This window comes from Neospora caninum, chromosome IX (genome assembly GCF_000208865.1).
Source record: "Neospora caninum Liverpool complete genome, chromosome IX".
NCBI lineage: Eukaryota > Apicomplexa > Conoidasida > Eucoccidiorida > Sarcocystidae > Neospora > Neospora caninum.
The window spans coordinates 1,297,355-1,321,775 of record NC_018390.1 but is presented as its reverse complement, the minus strand read 5'-3'; the positions used below and the strand labels follow the sequence as shown (position 1 = coordinate 1,321,775).

The following is a 24,421-nucleotide window of genomic DNA, read 5'->3' as shown; positions in this document are numbered from 1 at the left end:
AGGCCATCACATTGAGTTCTGAGCAATCTGGATTGCTCCGGTGAAATAGAAACTTCCGTAACGCCGTGTGTGTCCTGGCAGCTATCCGATCTTCGTCCAAGGGTACTCACTGGTAATGAAAGATATTTGTTTATTGATTGCCTCCGTAGATCGTAAATGGACATTTTCCCTTTCGCATGCCTGAATTCGGGACTGTTTCGTCTCCTTTTTGCCTAGAAGCCCCGAAGCCCGAATCGGTGGGGGTCCCCAGTGCATGCATATACAAACGCCACAACAAAGTGATGCCTTGACAGTCACCATAGTGGCGTTTTCTGGTGTGATATTTGTACGCCTTGTAGACCATGTGATACCCTATTACGAGAAAGTATGCTTTTTCCTATTTCTGCCTTGTCTTCCTTGTAGGTGTACATCTCGAATCCAGAAGCCGCTCGCAACACATGGAGAGCGCAGCACACCTAGTTGCAAAACGCAACAACGGATTCCACGTGTGCATGTCAATCGAATTTTTCGTTTACCGGTTCCCACGTATTTATAAATGAGCATCTGGTTAACAATGTCTCATAATCGCTCACTGTATATGTTAAAATTGCCGTGTGTCAGTCCCTCGTTACTGAGGCACTTCACATGCATGCACCCGAACAAGTAATTGCTTTTTTACGAATGAGAGAAGAAAATACAAAAATAATTCCGCCCGCGGGGCTCATCGGATGCGCTCGCTCAACTCAATGGCACACTCACTAGGCTTTGGGGTACACTTATGTGCTGTGTTCCTATAAGAGACATCGACTCTCCGGCAGTCCGGACAGAGATAACGACGGCTCATTCTAGTGAACGCAGGCAGAAGACAGATATACGGAAGCAAGTGTGATGACGGCAGTATCAAACGCTTCATTAACGTTATTCGCGCTTTGCCGACCAATTGTCTTGGGAGAACGGAATTGACGTTTTCTGTTTTAGAGGAAATGACTCGAGATGTTCCAGTTTAGCAGCGCAGTTGCCTCTCAGATGAAGCTGTTCCTGTCACCGGCTTTTGGCATCTATTACGATCGAGAATTGTCGTTGCCTGAAGCCCACGCTGTATAGCGGCCCGTCTCCTCCCGCACACTGGATCGCCGAAGAGCCTACTATCCATCATCTCCGCAGAGAGGACAGCAGTCAAACCACTATATCGCTTCCCGTGCCAAACGGGGTTGCTTCTCGTGCGGGTTGAACCCAGAGGCTTTATCCAGAAAGATCTTGTTGCATTGCACAATAGCACTGAATTTATTTCCGCGTCGTTTGGTGGCGCTGCCAACGCCCTCATAAGAATTGGGGTGTCCCGTGCATTTCTCAAGAAGCCTCTGAAGCAGCCTTCTCGAATCTGTTGGGTAAACCTAGAAATCATGAACGCTCCGGGTCTCTTCGTATCACCGGGCACTGGATCCCAACCACCCGCTGCCAACGAAAAAGCTGTGCAGAAAAAACAGTATGGTGAGTTTCTCCGTCACCAGATAGCAGCTGAGAAACACCGCGCGCTTCTCAGCAAGCTGCAACGTCAAAGTCCCTTCCCAGGGCCTTACGTTTCGTCATCTCACGATGCATATGATATGAGGGCAGGGTGCGACAGATCACCAGCACCGCCGTATGTCTCTATTCCGCCCGTGCCTGCTCTCTCAGCTGCCAACATTCCTTCATTAGTTCCACAGCTGCAGTTTACTGGCGCGCCGATGCCTGTGGGATGGAGCAAAGGATCAGTTCCTGAACTGCAGGTCGTGAACTCCAATGGGAATAGCGTTCCGCGATCGGAGTATCCAGACCTTCCTGCCGCGCTTTTGCCGCCCGGATCACACCAGGCAGCATTTCCATACGTCTCTGGAATACTGCCGTACGGGCTGGGCGCACTGTATGCCCAAGAACCACTCCTTCCGCACAATGCCTTGATGACGCGTTTGCCACATCCTGTGTATACACAAGACGTGTACCCAAGGGCAGCCTTCCAGAGTCAGGCAATGCCCAATGCGGCGGTGATCCCAGAGGCCGACGCATGTTCCCATTCGTTAGTGAAGAATACACCAAGGGATCAAGTGAAGACTGAAGAAGGTCACACCGCCATGGCCGTGCGAACTACCAGTTCCGACGGCGAAAAGGCGATTCCAGCAGCCGGTGAGTTAGGCAAAGTAAAACCCTTTTTTTATCAGGTGACTTGACGGGTCTCATTCACAAGAAAATCAATCAGGCAACAACACTTATTTGAGGACACATCCGTCTTAATCTGATACTCGCCATTCTAGAAACAGTTATCGATTCTCTCTGCTGCCCTACCAGGCCTCCGCGGCTTCTTCTTTTGCTGGTCGAACCCTAAAGATATAGCATTCGTATTCGCCAAATCTGTCAGTGCATGTTTGTTCGTGACGCCTGTACAGGTGAAGAGACTTCTGGGTCCGCCCGTAGCAACGCCGAAAAGTATAACGCGTCGAAACGCTCTTGTTCCTCCTTCACAACCTCTCGGTCAGAGAGCCGACCTCAAGACGAAGGAAACCTGGTGACGCCGGAAGAACGAAATCGTCGGGATAAACGAGACTACGGGGAGTTTCTGAAAGCCCAGATTGCTCTTAGGAAAGAACGCGACCGCGCGGAAAGATCACATGTATGCAGGGTCAATCCTCCTGGGACCACACAGCGACGATACGAACCGACGGTTCTCATGGAAAGTGTCGCTTACCAAAACGGCCAGGAGAGAGAACGAAACCGAGAACCCTCTTCATCCTTCAGCCGATCCTTCCCAGGCTCGGGACAAGGCGACGCCGGAGATGACGATGTGCACCAGGAGAGGGACGGAGATAAAGCCGCTAACCGACTCAAGCAACAGAGAGAATACGGAGAGTTCCTGAAGAAGCAGGTGGAGCTGAAGAAGCTAGAGAGGGAGAGGAAAAGGGAACAGGAAGTCGCTGAAGAAAAGAAATTGCTCGAACTTGCTCGCCGCATGGAAGTAAGTCCTGTGTATTTCAACCATGTGGGAAGCTTTTGCCGGTTTCGAGAAAAGGGACTCTGCTGCAGAGGCTCCCACATCTTATCACTTTAGTTTGCTAGGCAGAAGTCGTTCTTTGCTGATTTGCTTTCGATTTTTCTCAGCTAACCGATTCAACGAGTTACTATCCTAGCGAGGCTCGTCGTCGCGGGCGTAGCCGCGTAGACCTTCAAGGGTTCAAAGGGTTAAATGCGGCATGGCGTGACTCCAAGGTCGCCATCGTTGGAGATGGTCCCGACAGTCTCGCCAACATCTACTCAGAAAAGAGTGGTGACTCCCCTAATGCAGGAAAGGCTCTTGGTGTTGACCTTTCTAACGGCGAACGAAGCGCCAGCATGATGGTTCAGTCTCGCCTTTCCAAAACGACAAGCAATGCAGTAAACGATACGGTGACTGAAACCCACTGCGAGACGGAACACCCCGATGGAACAATGTTCAGAGCCGATAACGTGACTGAGGGCAGAGTGGAAGGCGTAAGGGACGATCGTGGTTTGAGGCGGTGCCAAAAGTTGAGTAGCAAGAAGCTTTATCAACAAGCCCTGGATGAACAGATTCGAGAAAAAGAGGCGCGAAAAGAAAAGGAAAAACAGGAGAGACTGAAAGAGCAAGCAGAGGAACGCCGGTTGCTGGATGAGGCATTTCAACAGGAGAAACGGATGATGCGTTTGGGACGGAGACCAGCCAAATCGTTTGAAGAGGACGGCGTAAGTCAATGGAGAAACGCCAAAGACCTCAATTTCTCAGGTTCGCCGGCATTCGCAGGATGAAGAAGCACCACAGATTCCCTTTATTCGGCTGGATCCCCACAGACGAGGATCAATATGCTTCACTGCACAGGAACCGTCGTTAAGGATTAACTCAAGGGGGCTGAGCTTCACTCTTCGCCCCGAGCCTTTTCTCTTCTGTCGCTGTCCAGGGTACCATTCGACATGAGAACCTGGCGAGACTAGTCTTTCCCTGGTTGCGTGGCCATTAAGAAACAGACAGTTTGTTCTGATGTCGTGCGGTCTCGTCAGTACCGCCCTTGCAGTTCTGTTTTAGGTCGGACCCAGGGTTACAATTTACGGTCGTACACCGCAATTGTCTGTTTTCTCATCAGGAAGCCTTTCGAGCACCTTTCTATCCCAAAGCTTCTGAGGCGTCTTCCTCACAAGCGGCGGACTTACGTCACGCCTCTTCGCCATCTGCGCGAACTACTGTGGCCGTGACGCCGCCTCCTCAGAGCATCCAACCTTCCAGTCGACGTGACACAGGGTTGGCAAGCTCCGATGAACAAACCGGCTCTGTGAATCGGCAGTCCTCGAACGTCAGAGGACAGAATGCGCTTGCAACTTGGGAGCCTAGCAATGAACGTACGACTCACGGCGTTAGCTGGGATGGAGACCAGACTCCTCGTGATTCCAGAAGTATTGCTCTGAGTGCTTGCTGCGGCCGCTCCCCTGATCGGCACTCGTGCGGCAACTGGGCGTGCGGTAGGTCGCGGTGTCGGCAACAAACGGGGTGTTCCGATTGCGTTGCAGAAGCAAATATAACAGAGGATGGCGCTTTGGAGACAGTGGGTTCTTCCCTTGAAGCGGTCCGAAGAGAGATCAACCGCCAACAAGAGGAGCTGCGGAGAATGCAGCTCCAGCAACAGCTAGTTCAACTGCAACAACGCTTACAACAAGATGAGTTGAATCGGTCTCTTCTCGAACTCCTGGGCAGAGACAACGTTTCTTTTCCCTCACGCGACCTTAGGAAGAACTCAGGCAGAACCCCCCAAGACGTACCGTTGCCGTTCAGTCTCGCATTTCTTGCAGACTTCCTGTCTCTCCACTGTACAGGACAGAAGGAAACAGGATCGACAGAACAGAAGAAAGAAGCGCTCGCCGAGCAACTTCTTCAGCTCGCCCGGAGCTTGACTGCTCCTTCTTCGGATTCCACCAGCCACACTCAGGAAGTCGCTGCGGGTCCCCTCGCGGCTCCCGCCACGCAGCCGTTGCTGGGAAAGAGTGCCCAAGGCTTGCTGGCTCCATTCCTGATCCAGGCGCTAGAAGAACAGGAACCACGAACGAGCGAAGAGCAAAAAGGTGGAACCGGAGGTCTTGCAGAAGAATCGGGTGATTCCAAGGGTGAGCAGAGGCTCGACCAGGGAGGACGGACCAGCAGAGGGCGCGGTGAGCTTTCGGTGAGACTGGAAGCCGCTGAAAGCCTTCCAGAACGAGGAGACGAGACCGGCGGCGGGCGGCGGATTGCGACGAGAAGCCCGCCGGTGCCCGCCATTCGAGCCAGACAGCGGCATCCAGGCGAAGACGGAGAAGCGGTCGACGGACGTGCCTCTCGAAACGCACAACGGTCAGAAGAAGACTGTGGACCCGGTGATGTGCGGTCACGTTTCATCCGAATCGACGACGTGATTGACACTTTCGCGCGGTCTCTGACAGGTGAATCCAGAAGCCGCAGAGGCGCTCATCCGTGTCCATCTGTTTCTTCCTCTCCGTCCTCTCCGTCCCCCTGCCACTGGTGGTACGGGAGACCCGACGAGGAACAGATGCCCACTGAAACTTATGGTCTCTCCCTGTCCACAGAGTATTCTAACGCTTTTGGTAATGCAACGGCCTCTCTTACGCTCCGAGTTTCCTCGGCTACATCTTCAAAGACTCGAGGTCGCCGTAGAGGCTGTTCAGAATCTCGGTGTCCGTCGAGGGAAACCGAGCGGCGCGACTGCCGAGCACATTGTTGGCACGACCACGGAGTCAATTTGGAAAAGTTGCCCCAGGCCATTCGAGGCCGTTTTCTCGCAATTCGTAACCTGGATAATCTTGCGGCTCCGACCTTCTCCTTTGACGAATGGAGCTGCACTTCGCCAGGTTCGGACCAGGAGTCCGTCTTTGAGCCTGCTTGTCCCCCCGTCCCCGCCTCCTGTTCTCCAGATATCCTCCCCGGTGTTCCCGTGCGATCTCTGCCACGTCTAAAGAGGAAGGCGTTCAGTCTGTCTCTGCCTTCGCGTAGTTTGCGTCTGGGACTCGCTCCCCCCGCCCCGTCTTTCGACGGCAGGGTGGCCAACCACAAGAAACGGAGCAAGAGACACGGAAAGGCGGCGAGGCAAGATGCCTCCAAGAGCCCAGGCATGATGTTTCTAGACCTCCTTCGAAGTCGCAGGGCGCAGGTGGAACGCCTTCAGAGAACAGGAGAACCGCTGAGGGGAACAGACCGCTTTCGCGGTCGTCTAACTTGGGAGGAGGATGTGATGCTCGCAGTGAGGCCAGAGTGCCCGTTAGACGCCGTGGCTCGGGCGCTGGCGGAAACCCCGACAGAGGGGAGGGAGACGAAGCAGACGAGAAAAGACACAAAACCAAAACGGTGGAGCGTTCTGCGAGGCGCGGTTAAACTCGGCCACCGGTTCAGCAGAAAAAGAATTTCGTTTGCTCCGGAAACCCAACGCTTGCAGGACCCGTCGGAAGAAAAGAGTGGTCTGGGAGAAGAGGACCAGGCAGAAGAAAAAGAAGCGACAAACAAAGCGCAAGAGCGGGTTCCACATGAAGACAAAGGCCACTCTGGGGACGAGAACCTCGGAGACCCTGCATTTGACCAGAAGGCAAACGAGCCGCCTCAGAAACGTCCTACTGATTCAGCTGGCGAATCGAAAAGAAAGAAAAAGTAATGCTGGCGTTAATTATCAGTCCAGCGTTGAAGACACCTAGACCCGCTTTGGTTTCTATCTACACAACCGAACGTATGTGGGAATACTGAAAAAGCGTCTCCAGTTCTCGGAACCTCCGGTACTAACGACACTGCTGTCGCTACGCTTGCGGCGGCTCGTGGTTCGTGTCTAAGAGAAAGGGAAAGGATACGTTTTGCTACGCTGTTTTCGGATTATATAAAACAGCAGGCTTTGACTGCCTGCAGAAACACAACATCCAGTGAGACTGTCAGGAAGGTGGCATTCGAAAGGACAAGTCGATTGTCGAGCGACGACTATAAAGTCGACGCTAGAGGCACGATGACTACTTCGGGATTAGGATACCAAGTGCCCACTACAGTATCTTAGAAGGCCGTCCATCTGCTGTCTCGTAGTTTGCTTCGCACTGCGCTAGAAAACGCTGGAAAGACACGTGGAATGAACGAGTCTATCCACGCGATTGTCGATTGCAAAATCCTAAAACGTTTCCCACTTTAAACGCAGGGTACTTCCGAACGCGTGTCAAATCTACAGCTGCTGAATGTGCCGAAACACACACACCCGATTGACTTTCGTCACGATGGGCAATTCCAGTTGCCAGTGGAACTTGTCAGTGGAAAACCACGCAAGCATACAAGACTGTGAAAAAGCCGCGCAAACACTGCTTCCAATTTTGATCGAAAGGACTTGATTCTATATTGTTCAAGTTTTCCTTTCCATGACAAGCCAAGCACTGGTGTGAACAACGGGACACAGAAGAGGGAGAAAAGCGTCACCTGCCTCCACTGGTGTCGGCCAGCTGCGAAAGAGTGGTTGACTCGACGCTTCGACGACATTTCAGTACCGTTCACATTCAGACACAAGCATAGTGTGGGCTTTGATATATGCCATCGTAAAAGCCGTTCTTCCCAGGCAGGAAGCGCACTTTTTCAGATGAAAAACCACAGGCACAGACGGTCTCCGGCCGTCGAACCGACAAAAAACGTGGACGAGAGTGCCGACGACCGTTCTGTTTCCCGGGTATTTCTCTACACCTTCGAAGGGTAAGGAAACGTGTCGACACCGAGCACCATCCACGCTGGCAGAACCTCATCGACTGCTCTCACGAAAGGAGGCCGTCGTCCGTGGCAGGAACTCTGCGCCCTTTCTACGCAGTCTAGGAGAGAGAAAAAACAGGTCCGAGCTTCTGTGACGGTCTTGGCTATTTCTAGGACGACTCCGTACGAGGTGGTGTCCTTCAGACAAGGTTGGTAATGCCTAGGAGCAGAGGCCGTTTGCTCTCCCGGCTCCACCTACACTTCCATGTCTTGATCTTCATTCACGTCATTACGGAGTTCATCGGTAGGGAGAAGCGCCGGGTTGCCTCCCCATGTAGGCGGATGCCACTTAGGGAAGACGCGCTTGTAGAGATACATACATACCTGAGTGCAAAAGATGGGAACGTCGAAACACAAATGAAGTCCCCGTCCTCAAACAGATTCAAGGACCATCTCCGCGAAACACGGGTTTATTCGCGTGACATGCTCGCACACACGCGAAAGAAGCACGTGCACAAGCGCGAGGATTTCAATGCGAAACGAACCGGATTCGCCATCCCTTCCGAAAACGCGGCAGGAAATGTGATGCCGAAGGAACACGTGGTCAGACCTTTTAACACACACGTGCACTGTTGTTGTCTCGCTTTCGCGTCCTCGCCAGGCAAATGCGGAAACCGGCGTAAATGTAGGGAAAGAAACAAGAACCTACCGTGTCATCCTGTTTGATGTACTGATTAAATTTGCACTTCATGTACCCATGAGTTCCGAGCGGCTGCACAATGTTTCCTCGAAGGCCTTTCTTGGTGTGGAGCTCGACAGGGGTAAACCACCTGAAAGAGACCCACACGCATTAAGAGGTAACAAAGGATGTGTGTAAGAGTCAAGACACTGGCCTGAGTCGCGACGAATCCAAAGGGAGTGACGCAACGTTGCGAAAAGTGAATCGGCTAGCCTAGTTGAAGAAAACGTGGAGCTCCCGAATCCGCAGTAATAAATCGCGAACTCCCTCAGAACGCGGGCGACGGCCGCGCCACCCCGTTGGTTCGTAGATCGCGTATCTCACCTGATGTCTCGAGGATCAAAGAACATGTAACGAACAACCGCCTTGCGACGGTGGACCTTGAAGGGGTAGCCTGTGAGGACAATTCGCTTTATAATGATGCGGTTGCTGGTGCTATTGAGCACGCTTCCCCAAGCACAAACTTGCAAGGGGTCTGAGAAAGACAGCGACAAAAACACACGTTGAACTCCACACCTAGAGACGCCACCGCTTTAAAACATCTGCTGCCACAGGCAAAACGAGACGAGCTTGTAACGGGAGGGAATATTGAGATCCAGGATATCCGAATGGAACCGAAAACGGCAGCAGATGCAGAAAGCTCAAATGACAGGCGAGCACGTGCGGAGGTGAAAGCCCCTTGTGGACTCGGATTCACAGAAACCGCACATGCGTGTTTTCTGTAAAAATTTTTCGCGGATGCGTCCGTGGGATTCAAATGGCATGTCAAACGCAGCTGTTCACCTACTGCCCACCGCAAACTGCTCTGTGAATCGCACCCCCTCCTGCTGCCACGTGAGCTATCCCCTCTTGTCCGATCTGCTGCGTTGCTCACGTGTACCATCTTCAGTCTGTCTGAAGACAACAACCGAAGAAGGGGGGTACATTGTAGGCGCGTAGAGCGACGCGACGCACGACACCCCAGAGTGAAAGAATGGAAGCATTTTTGTCTTGTCTGTGTGACTGCCGGAACCTGAGACGCCCCGGTCTTCGCTGAAGACTGGTCGCCCAACAAACCTGCAAGCAAAAAAAAGGACAACCCGAGTTTGGGTTCGCAAGCGTTCGGTCTGAGGTTCTCTTGTGGTTTCGTCGTAGGTGAAACTGTGCGTGCATCTGCGTTCACGCCGTGTTTTCGAAGCGCCAAACCCCAAGTGCTCTCCATTTACCACCGATACACCGTCAGGGGCGCGACCGAGTCTGACTACAAATCTATCACCAGTGCAAAGAAAACGCGTGTAAACAGAGACGCTTTTGACACAGTTCCCGTGTCCACAAACCGGGACAAGCACGTTGTGGTTTCAGCCCCGCCGAGTCCCCCACAGATGTGAGGCGAGCAGGGGACAGAAACTGTGTATGACAACAGACTGGTTTAGTTACGTAGACGCATTCGTCCCTCAGGACGAAAGACGAACCGTCGAAAGCCGCAGTTGAAGAGGAGCTCTTCTTTGCCTTTGAGCGAGCCCTCATAAGGTCCACCTCTCGTCAGCTGCAAATGGACGACCGAGACGGCGCACTCGTAGGGGAGGAGACTCGACAAGACGAGGAATCCTCTCCCTTCCCCTCTCTGCCTCAGCATGCGCCCTTCTGCCTGGTTATTCGCGGTCTCAGAAGTGGAGTCAGGTGTCGAGGCGCGCCTGAGGTGTTGCAGGATCTGAGCAAGCTGGGCCTTTGTGCACTTCCGGGGCTCGGAGGCTTCAGACGAATCGCATTGTAGATACGACGCGGAGTGCGTTGAAGCCGGATGATAATGGAGCGGAATGGTCACCCGACAGAATCGGCCATGGAAGACATTGCCACTGCACAGCCGGCGCAGTTCGCCTCGTGCATAAGCACTCATGGCCTGAAAAGAAAGGCACCAGAGACACGAAGGCGAAGAAAAGGTCCAGAAGCGACACAAGCTGGAAAGGCTTGCTGGCGAGAAACCAACTGCGGACGGCGGTGTTGTGGACGGCGACTAGAGAAACAACATATCAAGCAGAGCACCATGCAGATGGAATCCGCAGCACGAGAGGCACGCAGCGCCTGCAGCCACAAAAAAAACTCGGTTTTCTGAGACCCGCGCTCCCCACCTCGAAAAGCCAGGAAGTGGACACGGTTACGCCCGAGTCGATGCGTGCGCGCGCCCATGAGGCACCAGACGCCACAAAAACGTACACGCCTGTACTCGGGTACGCCCTGGACGGCTGCATGGGGGCTGCGCCGAGCTAGCTAGCAGACTTCAAGGCTCACCTTGAAACGCTCAAAGTCGACAACTCGAGCATACTCGACAGGGAGGTCTTCGTCCTTGTTCCAGTACGACGTGCGGAAACTCTTCAGACCTCGGTACTTTTGAAACCGCACTCGCGCCTCTACGTCCAGCGGGGTGTCGACCTGGAACAGCCAGGCAGAAAGCAAAAGACACAGAGGGATAGAAAACGCCAAAGAGAAAGATGCTGGGAAACCCAACGCTGCGCTGGTTTCGGAGCATTCCACGAGGAAACACACACATGCCGATACGTCCAGTCAATGACTTGAGGCGAGGCGAAACCCGGGAAGTACGGCAGGTAACGACAGAACGACCGCGAAACGATAGACGAAAAAAACTACGTCAGTGGGGCCTCACAAACGAATACGTGGACGACAACCTACATACACTTCTGTATGTCGGTATATATATATATATATATATATATATATGTAGATACATACATACATACATACATACATACATACATACATACATACATATTTAGGTACGGAAGGGACACGTGAGAAGCGCGAGCTCACTTCGTCAGGGAACTGGAGGTCCTCAGCTGCTCTCTGTTCGATCGTGAAATTCCGCTTTTTCGCCATTTCCTCTCTGAAAACAACAGCCACAGAAAGCAAAATTTCGATGTGGAGGTGTCGCTCGCATAAGCAATCCAAACAGCAAATCTCGGGCCGCCGGCGGGAGGCTGCTCGGGTGTCGGCAGACCACTCGACGAATCTGCAGTGACTCGTCTGTATCCCTAAAGGGAAAGGCGAATCCAAGCGGGACGAAAGAGATCTGTTTGTTGCCTTACTTTGCTCGTTGCATCTCGCCGGCATCGCCCAGCAGCTCTGTGTCTTCCTGTACGTGCCAGTCTTCGTCTTTTTCGTCATCGGCGCCCATTTCCTCCCCTTCATCTGAAATCGCCGCGTGCTCTGGTGGACAAAAAGAAAAAACGCAGAGAAACACGCAGAACTGCAACCCCAGGCGTTCTTCCTGCCGCAGCAGAAAACGCGTCGCAGTTCGACCCTCGCTCCTCTCTCCTTGGAAATGACTGGTATACCTCTCTGTCACAAAGCGTTGTATGAATTCTTCTATGGCAAGCTGCCTTACCAGAGGCAGCGAGCGTGTTCAGTGTGCTCGACGGCTGATGTCTTGGAAGGCGCATGTACGCATGCATGTATCGATCTGTCCGTATATAAACTATGTAGACGTGTATAGGTTGAATAAACCCCGGTGGCACGTCAATTCACAGATACTTAATTAACTGCTCGAAAGGTAAGAAGGGCCTAAACAAAGATGTCCACCACTCACCTTCACCTGCGTATCCTTCGTTTTCTGAGTCCTCGTCATCGACTTCTTCTTCATACCAAATGCGCTCGTACTCAGAAATCCCCTTTGGGACCCGGATGCGACGGCACTTCCCTTTTTTCTTGTTCTCTTCTCCTTCCCGCAACTCGTTCTCAGTTGGCCACGTCTGCTCCAGCGTTGTTGGGTCGAAGGGTTGAAGGGGATTCATGCTCTTGAGGAGCTCTTGGAAAACAGAAAACAGACACAAGCGACGAGAGCCAGTTGAGAGACGAATCGCGCGTTCATCGGGCCTCTGCAAGACAGGTATTCTGTTGGCAGCATGCACATCGTGGACCACGGTCCACCGAGACAACGGAAGAGATGCAGAAGAGACGGCCGTTCTGCTGCACGAAAGGAGAGTCTGAACCAGCGTTGCACTGCACGCGCACTCCCTGTCGGAAATATCAGTCCCGGAAATAGCTCCGCTTCCCTCACGTACCGGCCCTTTCAGCAACGGTCAAACTCTCTTCGTCCAACTTTGGATGTGCACGGGACTGGTCCCCGACCCCGGTCTCCCCTGTTTCGTTATTCACTCCTTGCTCTCCGCCGTCAGCTTTCTGCGCCTCCGACATCTCGTACTCTTCTTGACAAGGCGAAAGGGCGCCGACGGTCCCGGGCATCGCGGCGCCGGCAGGACCCCTCCTGTTCTCCCTTCTCTTCCAGTCGTCGTCGTGGAGAACGTCAATACGCTCAGCAATGAAGTCTCCAACTCCGGTGATGTGGATCGGGAGTCTGAAAGGGAAAAAAGGCCAACAGGCAAATTGGCTTCAGCCTCCTGAGAGAGAACCCACCTCCAGATGACGCGACCCTCCACATGGACCCGGCCTTACGCGTGGCGAAAGGCTACGGTTTGCTTACAAATCCGCGTGCGCGCACCCCCCCCCTTTCCGGGGCACTGTGTGCCTGTAGGTTTTTCTTTCTCTTTCTGCCCCTCCTCTCTCGTCCAGAAAGACAGCACCTAACAGTCTCCTCTTTTGCCAGAGAGGCTGCTTTGCTCAACTGTCTCGAGACACAGGCGGCAGTCGCGTGTTCGGTCGCTGGGAGGGAATCACGCAATTGGCCGCAGCCTGCAAAGCGGCGCTTCGCTTCGAAACGCGCGAACAAATTGTCAGTTCGGCGGATGCGGCGATGCTCGCCCCCAAAAGAGCAGCCGTCGCTCTGTACGAGTTTCGCGACGCAATCCCTCATGAGGTTGCCGTGAAAAAGCAGGACTGAGCAGAGGCAGGCTCGAGAGTGGAGCCCCAGGAGATCCAATTTCAACTCATCCCCCTCGGAAAAAGACCGGGGCTCCTCTGCTCACCTGCACGTCATGCCGACTCCCCTGACAAAGCCGTAGGCGTGCAAATAGGTCTCCTCGGCTTCCTGCTCGTGCTCCTCTCCCCCGTCGATTCTCTCAGGTTGCGCCTGTTCGCCTCTAAGACTCGCGCGACTGGGCTGGTGCCCTTGGGCGCCTGTCACAATCTCCCAATCCAAGGCAAGCATGTAGCCCCGGCCTCTCCGCCACTGGAGATCTCCATGTGCACTTGCGCCGGGGCCCGCCGACGAAGACGAGGCCTGAGCCGACCCAGCCACGTCCTGAGGAACGTTGGCGCCTCCAATCAAGCGTACCACCTTCTGCCAATCCGAAGGCTGCGAGATTGCACAAAATTTCCTGACGGCGCAAACGCAGGGCCACGTGAAACCACGTCAACTTCTCCAACGGAAGTTCTGCGAAGACTCTGACTGAACAGACTGCCGTTCCATTCTAATGTCCGGCAAACACGTCGACACAGATTTTTGCTCAACCCAAGCTGGGACACGTGGAAAGCGGAGACAGAGCCACGGGACGCCAGCCGGTTTACTCACGACGAGTCTCACGCACAGTCCACGCCAGCCTATATCTGCGGCGTCGAGTTTCGCTACTGAAGAAGGCGAATAGCCAAATGTCCCCCTGGTGTTGGCTCCAGAGCTGGTGGGTGATGTGCGTTTTTCCTCAAGTTAGATTTACCAATTTGAGAAAGTTGTTTAAACATTGCAAATAGTGTATTTACAAGATAGTTTTTTTAAGTACTTGAGGAAGGGCAAAAAAACAATACACATCATTTAAATAGTAAGCAAATTGAACGAAATACGCTTCTCGGCGCAGAGGAAACGTGGGGAACTAGCTTAGGCCCCTGCGCCTCTGTATCTTACTTGTCAGCGCCGAATTCAGAAGTGAAGTAGCGTTGCTGGAACCGGAGCGTTTCCGCAGCTTGCTTTTTCCCTGACTTTCCGCCGAATACCTGCTTTTGAAGACCCTCCTTGTCCGTGAACATCGAAGACGAATCCAGGGCGTCCATCGCATCCGCTTCCATTCCCGTATCGCTGTCACCTGCTGGCAAGGGGGATCGAGAAGGAACAGTCGTCACCGTGCAATCTCCTGAAAGGAAAGCGCCCAGGTGAGCGTGCAGAGTCACGGAAGATCCAACGCCGACTACCGGCGGAACGCCTTGCATTTTGAGGGCAGTTAAGAATCGGTACCCATCCTCGTCAAAAGCTGGCCGGGTGTATGTACACTCGCCCGAAAAGGTGCAGAGGAGGAGATCTGCGCATTTGCAGAGGTCAAGGAGAGGCAGGGTGTTCCGTGGCGGCGGCGCTGGCAGGAGTAGGATCCGCTGCTGCGATCGGAGGGGAAGAGAGGGGCACCGTGCGTAATTAGGAAGAGGAAAGAGGAAAGTCGAAGAGAGCATGGAGGCCTGCGCCGAATGTGTCTTTTTGGTGTGTTTCACCACTCCCGAGACTCGGCAGGCGGCCGCAATTTCCGCAGTCAGATCCTTTTGCTCTTCCAAAGGATTGTAACGCGCACTTGGATGAGCATCGTGGAGGCCGAGATCGTTGCGCAGCTGGCGGGCCAGCGCCGCGAAAACGACGCGGGAGTCGGTTTGCTCATCGAACGACACGATAAGAACAACCCGTGGAGGAAGGGCTGCGTGTCCGCACGCTGCCGCCCCTCGAAGCGAGAATTTTAGCTGCTGCAGGTTCTGTAGCTGACGAGCTCGCTTCTGCTTTGTCACCAGTGCCCTCTGTTGCTTGTTAATCGGACGAAGAGCGGCTGTGATGCCAGGAGCAGCCTCCTTCCGCTTCTGGGCCTCTCGATACGCGGCAGCAGACACCGGAGCCCCGGAGCTCTTTTTAGAAGGTTTATTGCGTTGTTTTAGGCCCGACGACGGGCGGTGAGAGTGTTGCGTCATCCTCGCAGGCAACAAGGCGAAAACTCAAAATCCGCTGTCGTTGAAGCCCACACCAAGGTAGTGAGACCGCGCAGCCCGCGGATTCCCCCAAAAAACACTAGCAGTAACCGCAGACGCCCGCCAGCAGTTACCAGGACTGTCAGAGTCCCGGTAATCGCGACACTGCGACTCTGCCAGTACAGGGCAAAAGAAAAAGGCTGTCTTTGGAAAAAGTGAATACCGATGGTCGGGCAGATGCGATAGTGGCCGAGGCAGCTGGCCTGGCGAGAGAGCCCGAGTCACAAGAGGGGATGCGAAAAGGCGGAGGATCATGAGTCAGACCCAGCCGTCTGCATCGCGCGCATACATTGAGGCTGCTCGAAGCGGACAAACTTTCGTTGGCAACTGGGGAATTTGCTTTCAGAAGTTAAATGCAAAGAATTATTTGAGTGTAGAGACAGCACGGTGAAAAGTCGCAACGCGTTCCGGAATGACAGGCTGCATGTTAGCGGAGCGGGAGTGATTCGACGGCAGACTTGGGCCTGCTTCAGGTACATTATCAAACTTCTTTCTCTATGGACGTGGAAATCGTTTTCACCCTGACAAACGGACTGAAAACCGGGGAAACGACGCCGCAGCTGGAGAGTCTCGTTTTTTATTAGCTTGTGCCTCGTATTGTGTGGGGCACTGCTGTCGAGTCGAAGGGTCTCCCCCGTAGCGAGCAGTTCGTCCGCTTGGCATGCAGTCGGCATGCAGAATGACGAATACGTCACGACATCTGCACATCAAAGAATCCTGACAAAACTTCTTCGAAACAAAAGAGGTACGTGGACGAAGCTTCGAGTGCATCGTCAGTACAATAGCAAGGTTCAAACCTGAGAGAGGCGGAAAATATTGGATGTGTGGCGCAAATGTGTCACGGCCTAAAAGTCTTTTCCTGCAATGCTGCGGCGTCACAGATACCCACTCAGGAGACGGATCAGACTTTCGCAAGCTCAGTTTAATGGAAAATCTATCGGTGTAACGACATTCTATCGTGTCCAACCAAAGCCAGTACGAGTTTAGCGGGCCTTAACACTGCACCTGTCGGCCGTATCTGTTACACAGGGCCGAAAAGGTAGCGGCAGCTCTGCTGTGCTGCCGGAGTTGTCACCCAATGAAAGAATAAACAGTGGTTTTTTGTCAAGACACAGCTTTCTGCAAAGTCTTGAATTCAGGTGCTGGGAGAAAGAGCCTGTGACTAAGAAATTCGTGGGTTCGCCAACGCCATATTCCGTGCAAAATTCTCCCTAACAGGTGTCCTTGTGGAGAGAAGCATCATCTAGGTCGTTTTAAACACGAAATTTGCCTCTCCTCGATAGGTCATTGGCCGCTGAACTCTTCCTCCGCAAGAGACTACAGATACTTCAACACACTGCTGTTGGGCCAGGCGAGGTGCATTGCAGTTTCGCCCGCCGCGCGCACCTTCCTGAACGTGGAAAATGAAGTACACTGTCATATTTGCTGCTCCACGGGAGGACACAGTACAGGATAAAATAAATCAGATAGCTGTCAAGTGCACCTCAGAACTGCGATGGCACAGCTGCCGTCAATGTTTGTGCTCCCTCAGTCGCTGCTGGAGACGTCTCCTCAAGAAGGGTATCCACGACAGAATCGCCCGATCTCGTCATGGTTATACCACTTTGGCCGCGCCGTTTATTCTTTTTGGCAAGAGCTGTTGCTCGAGCCATCATGGTGCTGAGAATGGCCTTACGACGTTTCGTGAATCTGGTCGCCCAGGAAAAGAACCTGCGCACTTGTTTCCAGAGTTTCAGAGCCATGCTTTTGATTGCCATTTCAGTCCTCAGAATCGTCCTGCTTTCAGAACGAATGATCATGTATGCATTACCAATGACTGAAGCGCTGACGAGCGTCGACCCGATTCCGGAATACAGGCCCACCTTGAAGACATCCGATATGGCAGCAAACAGTGGAGCCACCACAACTCCACTTCCTGCCACTGCCACGCACGCCATTTCCTGCATGATAGAGTTCCAGGTGCAGTCTTCCACGGCCTTCATGCCCGAATCAGTGAGGTACTGAGCTATATCTAACGCAGATAGTAGCGTGTACACAAATATTAGCCCAAGAGAAAGCGCGCTGAGTATAGCGAGCTTCCGAGATCTGCTTCTCTTGAGCACCCAGTCCTTGACCATCTGGCCCATGAAGGGCGCTTGCCTTTGAATCGAACCTGCCAGATACGGCATATTAAGTTGCTGGTAGGCAACTCCTGCAAATCGCATCATGTTTGCGTACATGAACGCTTGTCCATTCTTGAGTGCCACAATAGCCTTCCGGGTTTCTTGAGGGGTATTATGCTCGAAAAAGTTAAGAGCAGCATCACTTGTCAAAATGTAGCGTAGGGAGTTAACGTAGCTGTGGTCATCTAGTTTTTTTATCGCGTGGTCTCTCCCAAATGACTTTTCATAGTCAACCAGAAGAGATGAATTGAGCACATACGGATATATGAACCCGAGGACCTGTTGCCAGAGTGAGACACAGTGATCTGCACACATTGACAGCTGATATTCCGTGGATCTCTGCTCAGCGTCCAAATTGGCGTAGTCCGGTCGCAACCCGATCACCCCGATGTTTCGAAGGGTTGTAGGGTGCTGGCGTCTATACGTTTGTGCCCGGACTGCTACTGTCTCCTGTACCAACTCCACAAAGGCCTCGTCCAGCAAGATGGCTGAGTCTTGGTTTCTTGCTGTATGAATCGCGATCTCTTTCATCCTGCGAAGAATCTGGAAAATCTGAGAGAAATTGAAGCTGACACCAAACCAAACGGCATGATCCGAGCCTGGTACGTCGCGGACAAGGCCAAGGAAGAACGCTTTTATACCTCGCCACATCTTTTGAGGCGCAGATTCGCGGGTCTGTCTCGCAATGCGTCCAAAGAAGATGGTGTTGTCCGCAGCATTCGCTTCTTTCAGCTTTTGAAGTGTATCCTCTACCAGCGTATACAAGTTGTCATTCATGTCCTTTAGATGTCTTTCGTGAACTTGATACTTTTCGAGAGAGTCGACAATAATTCTATGGAGGCGTCTCCACCATTGGTAAGTATCCGGCGTGGGCATCGTTTCGAGTCGTAGATTTTTCCACCTGCCCTTGAATGTTTCGTTGTGCAAATCGGCCTCGAGAACGTCAGGCGAAAAACCCACACGTGACCATTCGTAAATTTGCTTATCGCACCTCTCCACGACACTTTGTCTCTCAATGGAAAAAGATGGAGGAGCGGCGAGATAGGAAGCCTTTTGGAGATCGCCGAGTGTCCGGTCGCGGAACAGCGAGTGGTAGTTCACCACTTGCATGAGTGCAGCACTGTGGGCCGTGAAGGTGAAAGCATTAACCACAATGTCTTGCCATCCGTCTGGCAAATGACGAGTGAGCACTGAAGTCAGAATACGACAAGCGCTACAGAGACATCATGAACATTACGCCCTTTTGCGACTGCTAATGGTTTCTTAAAGAGCTCGGCAATGTCAATTTGTACAGTTTAGCCCCTCAAGGCAATCGGATAATGCAGTAGGACAAGCATTGTAGGGTATTAGAGAGGTCGCCTAGGAAGCAAAGAAGCTGGCAGGATAGAAATCCCCGGCCACAGCATTGTCCGCTTGTCTACCTTGACACCAGCTCTTTCCTGAATGATGGCGCTGTCTGTGTTCATAAACTCCTGCTCTTACGCATTGTTTTTTGAGTCAGATATCGTCAGCATACATCTAAATACAGAACCTCCCACGGTAATGTCACCTCAGATATTTGCCTGGTCTGTGTTACAACGAGGCCGCTGTGTGTCTTATCACACAACCTCTGCGATTTCTAAAAGTCACCGGCAAGCCCTTCTGGGCAGCAAACTAGCTGTTGCTATTGGCTATGGTCGGATATGGCATACTTACAATCTTTAGTTCTCTCGAGTGTCCGCCTTCTCGCTGCAGCAAAGACTCCAGTTTTCACTGCCTTATAGAATTGGCGGAAAAGCATTGGGATCGATCGACTGTGGGAGTAAAGCATCCTTGTCCAATTGGGATTCCGTTTCAAGGCTCGACGTTTTGCCACCAGTGCGTTTGGTGAATCTGTATCAGTGAGCAGGAAGGCACCAACAGAAGACGAGGCAGACAACAGCCTCACATCATAGGCGGAAAAAAGAGTTGGTTCACGCCTGTATATCTGAGTTCCTGGCTTAGGCTCCCTCACTTACCTTCTTCGAGGAGAAATTCAAAGAGCCACAAGAACGAGAACCCCTGTGGAACGCCGAGAACGACCAGGTCGTCAGATAACAAAGGCTTGAGGCGAGCAGTCGACATGACATGGCCTCCTTCTGCAGCGAAAACCTCTCGGACGAAGTCGACCGGAGATAGGTCTCGTTCTCCGTGTTGAGTATTTTGTGGAACTGCGAGGCAATCAAGACGCAAGTATTCACACCCTCCAGCAGATTAGGCGTTTAAAAAAATAGAATGACTGTTGTCCTTTCGTCATGTTTCCAGATGCAGTTTTCTTTCTTCCACTTCATCTCGCTGTCCGTTTTTCTCGCCCTTCAGAATGTCGTGCAACAGGCGATCAATTTTGCATAGCAGGAAGGGAATCAAGCAACACCACCGGCACTTTGGAGGCGACCGGAGATGGAAGGCCGGCTGCCCAGGGTGATTAACTCTTCGATTGATACAATGGGTGCATGTCTTCGCTCCCTCTCGAGATCGAATGGTCATATCACTATGTGGTTACATGCAAAATTAATAAAATCGTTGTCATTCCATCTGTACGAATAGGTAGAACAAACACTAAGATAGGAGCAGTAAAGATGACGCGTCTTCTTCCCCGTCACTGACGTTCGTGCATTACACACTTACTGAGAGCCATGATGTACAGTCGGACAAGAAGAGCATTCTTATAATGATGGAATTCAACCAGTTTACGGCTGATTTCTGCTGGGTCCCAGGACACGTTTCTTCCTTCTTGACGCGACTTGGCAAGGTCCATCAGGTTCGACAGCCCGTAGTGTTTCAATACCTTCGTCCCCCCTGCAGAGTACAAGACACACGCAAACACACATTGCTCCTTCTTCTAACTTGCCACCTCGAAGCGAAAACACTAGTCCCTCAACGTCAACGCGTTTTCACTTCGCCAGGTAAAATTACACCCATCACCATCCCCAGCTCAGCTGTTGGGATCCTGCACTAACGGCACTGGAGACAAGCTCCTGGTCGACCAACTCTTTCTCCTGGAAGGGTGTGGCGATAACAGAGATCCTTGGAAGTAGCGGACTTGCCTTTCTGAAACCGCGCCCACATTTGGTTGAAGTCGGAGGCGTCATAGAAGTACCAGTTGTTCATTGCTGCAAACACAAATGATCCGGTGAAACTAGATATAGCAATGCCAGCGCAACGGACACCACAGGGTCACATTTCTTCTGCCGGGAATAGCTGTCCTCCAGAGATACTCTTACCTGTGCCAAGTCGGTAATCTGAATAAAGCCGAGCTAATGTGTCAGCCGCAGAACCAGCGGGTAGGAAGCCTGTGTACATGGAACCCGACAGTCGCTAACACCGTTGTGAAACCCGTGGTGTTGCGTGCTTTATTCTGGATATTGGAAACTAACAAAGCGCTGCCGAACCGACTACCATGATAAAAATGTCTAACTACCCACTCCCCAAGTTCTCGCATTTAGCGGAATCTCACTGTTTTTGTCACGCCTTGCTTCAAGCACGCCTGAATATTATCACAACAGAGCACACTCGAGCAGACAAACTCACCACTGCGGCTCAACGTAATTCTTTCGGGGAATTGTCCGATGCTTGTTGGATACCCCTACAACTGACATGCACAAGGCCAACGTTCGCACTCGTGTAGACCACACACCCACCACTAACAGGGGCCGTAAGTTGTTATTTTGCCTTGCTTCTCAATGGGAGTGTGCAATCAGTGGGCAAGGAGTACCGTACGCAGCTGACGCTGCCCCCTCACCTAGTCCCGTCACCGTATTGAAAGCATTCTCAAGCTTGTGAACTTTGGCACGCATCACCATCTGCTCCTCGTCTCTTAAACCTGTATTGGAGTCCGTGGATAGTTCTTCGAAGAGGATGGTGTCCTGCCAAGTACAGGGAATTGTCATCGCGTTATTTCTCGACCGGCAGCGAGTCACGTGGAGCCTGTTTAGGTTGTCGGCCATCGGTACTGACGCTTCCAACGGAACCCCTGCTAGCCGGAGGACTTCGATCTGCTGTTGAACGTCTACAAAGGCACACGCAAGCAGCATGCACCCCTGAGGTGTGAAAAGGGGAACGAATGGTTCCTGGTGTCACCATGAGTCACCGAATAGGAGCGAAACTCCAGAAAACAGGATCCATGTGGTGTCTATGTCCTTGTCCTGCAAGCCTTTTCTTTGCTGTGGCATGGGACGCGCCATACCCATATACACGTTGGCGAGAGGCGTTCCCTGCGCCTTGCTTTTTCGTCTGTAGCTCCCGTATCACTTACATGTCGTTAAAGCTTCCAGGTGCCTATCCAGTATATCTAGGATGAGGCGATGACTTCCCCGAGGAAGCCGTGACTTCCTCTTTCGGTCCCATCCGCTGCGGTCCAGGGCAGTTGTGTCTGACGCCCTTTTTCTTCCAGAGACCCGTGACAGCAGGGACCGCTTTGGTGGCACTCGGTCGGCCGCTGCCATCCTATCTAAGAGCCGTGGCGTATCCAGCGGTGACAGCGTCGAAAGGAGTGTACCAATCCCGTAGAAAGGCAGCAATTCTGCTGTGCCATCACCGAAGTACTTATCATATCCAAGGTAAGCTGCTGCTAGCGCCAGCATATGCGCAAACACTGCAGTACCGTTCACAGACAGGGGACGAAGAACATGAACAGCGGCATGTGTGGCAGTCCCTCGGACAATCGACCTGAGTCAAACCCATACAGCGCGCGCGTAGTGCCCTTTCCCGATAGCGGGGCTTGGCACTGACCTGTGTACCAAATTGAATGCCACGTCAATCTCACTGCCTGACCGGTGTGCAACTGAACTCCGTGACATATCTGAGCTCCAGTGGGGCACCACAAGTCCCAGCACTTACGGAAAGGGTTTGACGTTGCAATAAGACCAGCAATGTACGGCGTCGCCGGCAAACTTCGCCCCGCTAATCGTAGGGCAACACCAACTTCTGGTTCGGTTGGAGATGCCAAGGTGCGACCATCTTCCACCGATGCAGAGCTCAGCTTTTCGGGGTCTCTTGTTTCCACGGAAACCCCTAAACCCGAAGCAATCTGGTGCCTGCCGAGCTGACCAAAATCCAACGCTGTACCAGCTACGTTCCTCAGCTTCATGGTGAGCCTCGTCCTGGTTTCTTCGAGAGGTTCTTTATCAACGGGGATAGTTGATCCCGCCAAAGATAGAGACAGAAAAGCAAGATTACTACACATTTCTTGCATCTCTATTGTGGCACCAGAAAGCGTCTGTTTGTCCCTGGCACCATCGGATTCCGCACCGGGATCTGATGGAGCTGGGGGGGCTTCACGCGTCTGGGAGGCCGACCACGATTCTAGAGAACCGAAGGAGGAAATGGATGTTCGTACAGAAGCTTCATTCTTGCAAGGAGGCAGTGATCCCAGAAGGCCTGCACATCGGCATTTCAAGTCCGCAAGGTACAGCTCTAGTCGCCAGGCAAGTTTTGTGCAGGGGAGGACTTTTAGATGTGAGGTGCTGGCACGGCCATTTTAAGCAACTCTGCAAAGCAATCGTAGAAATATTCACCTACCGTTGACGGCCAACTCTAGCGCAGGGTCTTCCAGCATCGACCTGAGCTCTTCCAAGTTGCTTGCCAGTATCTGTATCCTTGCTCGGTCTGGCGTTATATCATCCGGCTTCGACTGCGTCTGGGGTACCTGCACCTGAGAGCTTTCTTTTGGCTGTTGGTCAAACTCGATGCCTCCCCTCACGACGTTCGGAGCGGGAGAATTATATTCGCGGTCGGTGTCAAGGGCAAGAAGGTTGTCCGTCTCTTGCTCAGAAGGAGTCTTCGAAGGAGAAGGCTTATTCTGAGCCGCGGTCGCCCCCGCAGCATCCGCCCCTCCTGTTTGGTTAAAGGCTGTATCTGCAGTTGTCATGGCTCTCTCTGCTGCGTCAGGCCTCTCCTTAGCGAAGGTGTCGGTTTCATGCTTGGCTATATCTACGAGGGTGTTCCCGGAGGAGTTCGGTTGACCAGCATAACGGCTGTCGCCCAACCCATCACCCGAAGGACTGGCCAAAGCTGCTCCTGAGAACAAAAGGAATGGCTGTCCTAGCGTGACGGCTAGGCCAACCAGAAAAGTGACACATAGTGTCCGCAGGGTAGAGGGACTCTTCACACTGGCTTCCGCTCCCTCGAAGCCGCCTACAGGGACGCGGCCCGTTCCCATTTTCGCCGAGAAGTGAAAATTGACGCCTGCCCGTAAAAGGCTTCTCCGCTTCTTTAAACGATTAACGTGAAGGAACAGAAAAGGACATAGTTGCGAGCAGGCTGGAGATACGCAGTACCTCTCGGGATTTTGGAAAGCCGATAGCTATCGACAGTCGAGCCAATGCTGATTGGCCACCACCGAGACAGTCGGGAGAGCACCCCGAGGAGGTAATTAAGAACAAATCGACTTCTGTTCCAGATGATAAGAAGGGGAAGGCAGTTTCCTCTCACCGCAGATTTTCCGTTCTTGCCACTAAGCTTCTGCCAATAAATCCTGTCAAAATAAAAACGGCCCTCTATGTGGCGATTCGGCGAACGAGCAGCAGTGGTGGGCAAGACGCCACAGGTTCCTGCAGCTGTGGCTTTCCACAGGATAGCGCAGAAAGCCTGAAAAGCCGCTTCATCACCAGCATGGTCGATCGCCCACATACGGGCAAATTCTTGTAGCACCGGCGTACATCCCAGACAGCGTTCGGTGTCTCCAAGGGATCGAAACTTGCCTCCGATGGTTGATTGCCTCATCGCGGCTCAGGCGGGTGCTGACACCACTTCGCCGCCTTCTGCGACTATTGCCAGGCCGCTTACAAACAAAATTGCGCATCTAAAACTTGGGAGCCTGTCCCACAAGATTTACGGGTAATGAAGCCCGAGTGTGTTGCAGCAACTTCGTCACTGTGGTTGCCGGCAACACACCAGTTCCCGATCCATTGGCAT

General features: G+C 52.7%; 3 protein-coding genes across 3 annotated transcripts; 1 reads left to right on the top strand and 2 right to left on the bottom strand.

Annotated features, from left to right (window-relative positions):
- Positions 1-1,988: 1,988 nt before the first annotated feature.
- Positions 1,989-6,650, top strand: NCLIV_040130 (conserved hypothetical protein; the record flags this gene model as incomplete). Its single annotated transcript, XM_003880922.1, has 5 exons — positions 1,989-2,142; positions 2,493-2,968; positions 3,112-3,711; positions 4,107-4,359; positions 4,831-6,650. 5 exons carry the CDS (start codon positions 1,989-1,991, stop codon positions 6,648-6,650), a joined length of 3,303 nt encoding a protein of 1,100 aa, XP_003880971.1.
- A 1,310-nt stretch (positions 6,651-7,960) lies between these two features.
- NCLIV_040120 (hypothetical protein) lies at positions 7,961-15,269 on the bottom strand (the record flags this gene model as incomplete). Its single annotated transcript, XM_003880921.1, has 12 exons — positions 7,961-8,089; positions 8,415-8,535; positions 8,769-8,919; positions 9,319-9,500; positions 9,896-10,323; positions 10,713-10,853; positions 11,250-11,322; positions 11,525-11,645; positions 12,025-12,243; positions 12,500-12,792; positions 13,361-13,711; positions 14,233-15,269. 12 exons carry the CDS (start codon positions 15,267-15,269, stop codon positions 7,961-7,963), a joined length of 3,246 nt encoding a protein of 1,081 aa, XP_003880970.1.
- A 1,541-nt stretch (positions 15,270-16,810) lies between these two features.
- NCLIV_040110 (uncharacterized protein) lies at positions 16,811-23,666 on the bottom strand (the record flags this gene model as incomplete). Its single annotated transcript, XM_003880920.1, has 6 exons — positions 16,811-18,678; positions 19,486-19,677; positions 20,135-20,305; positions 20,731-20,799; positions 21,249-21,515; positions 23,027-23,666. The coding sequence occupies 6 exons, from the start codon at positions 23,664-23,666 to the stop codon at positions 16,811-16,813; spliced, it is 3,207 nt and encodes a 1,068-aa protein (XP_003880969.1).
- Positions 23,667-24,421: the final 755 nt, after the last annotated feature.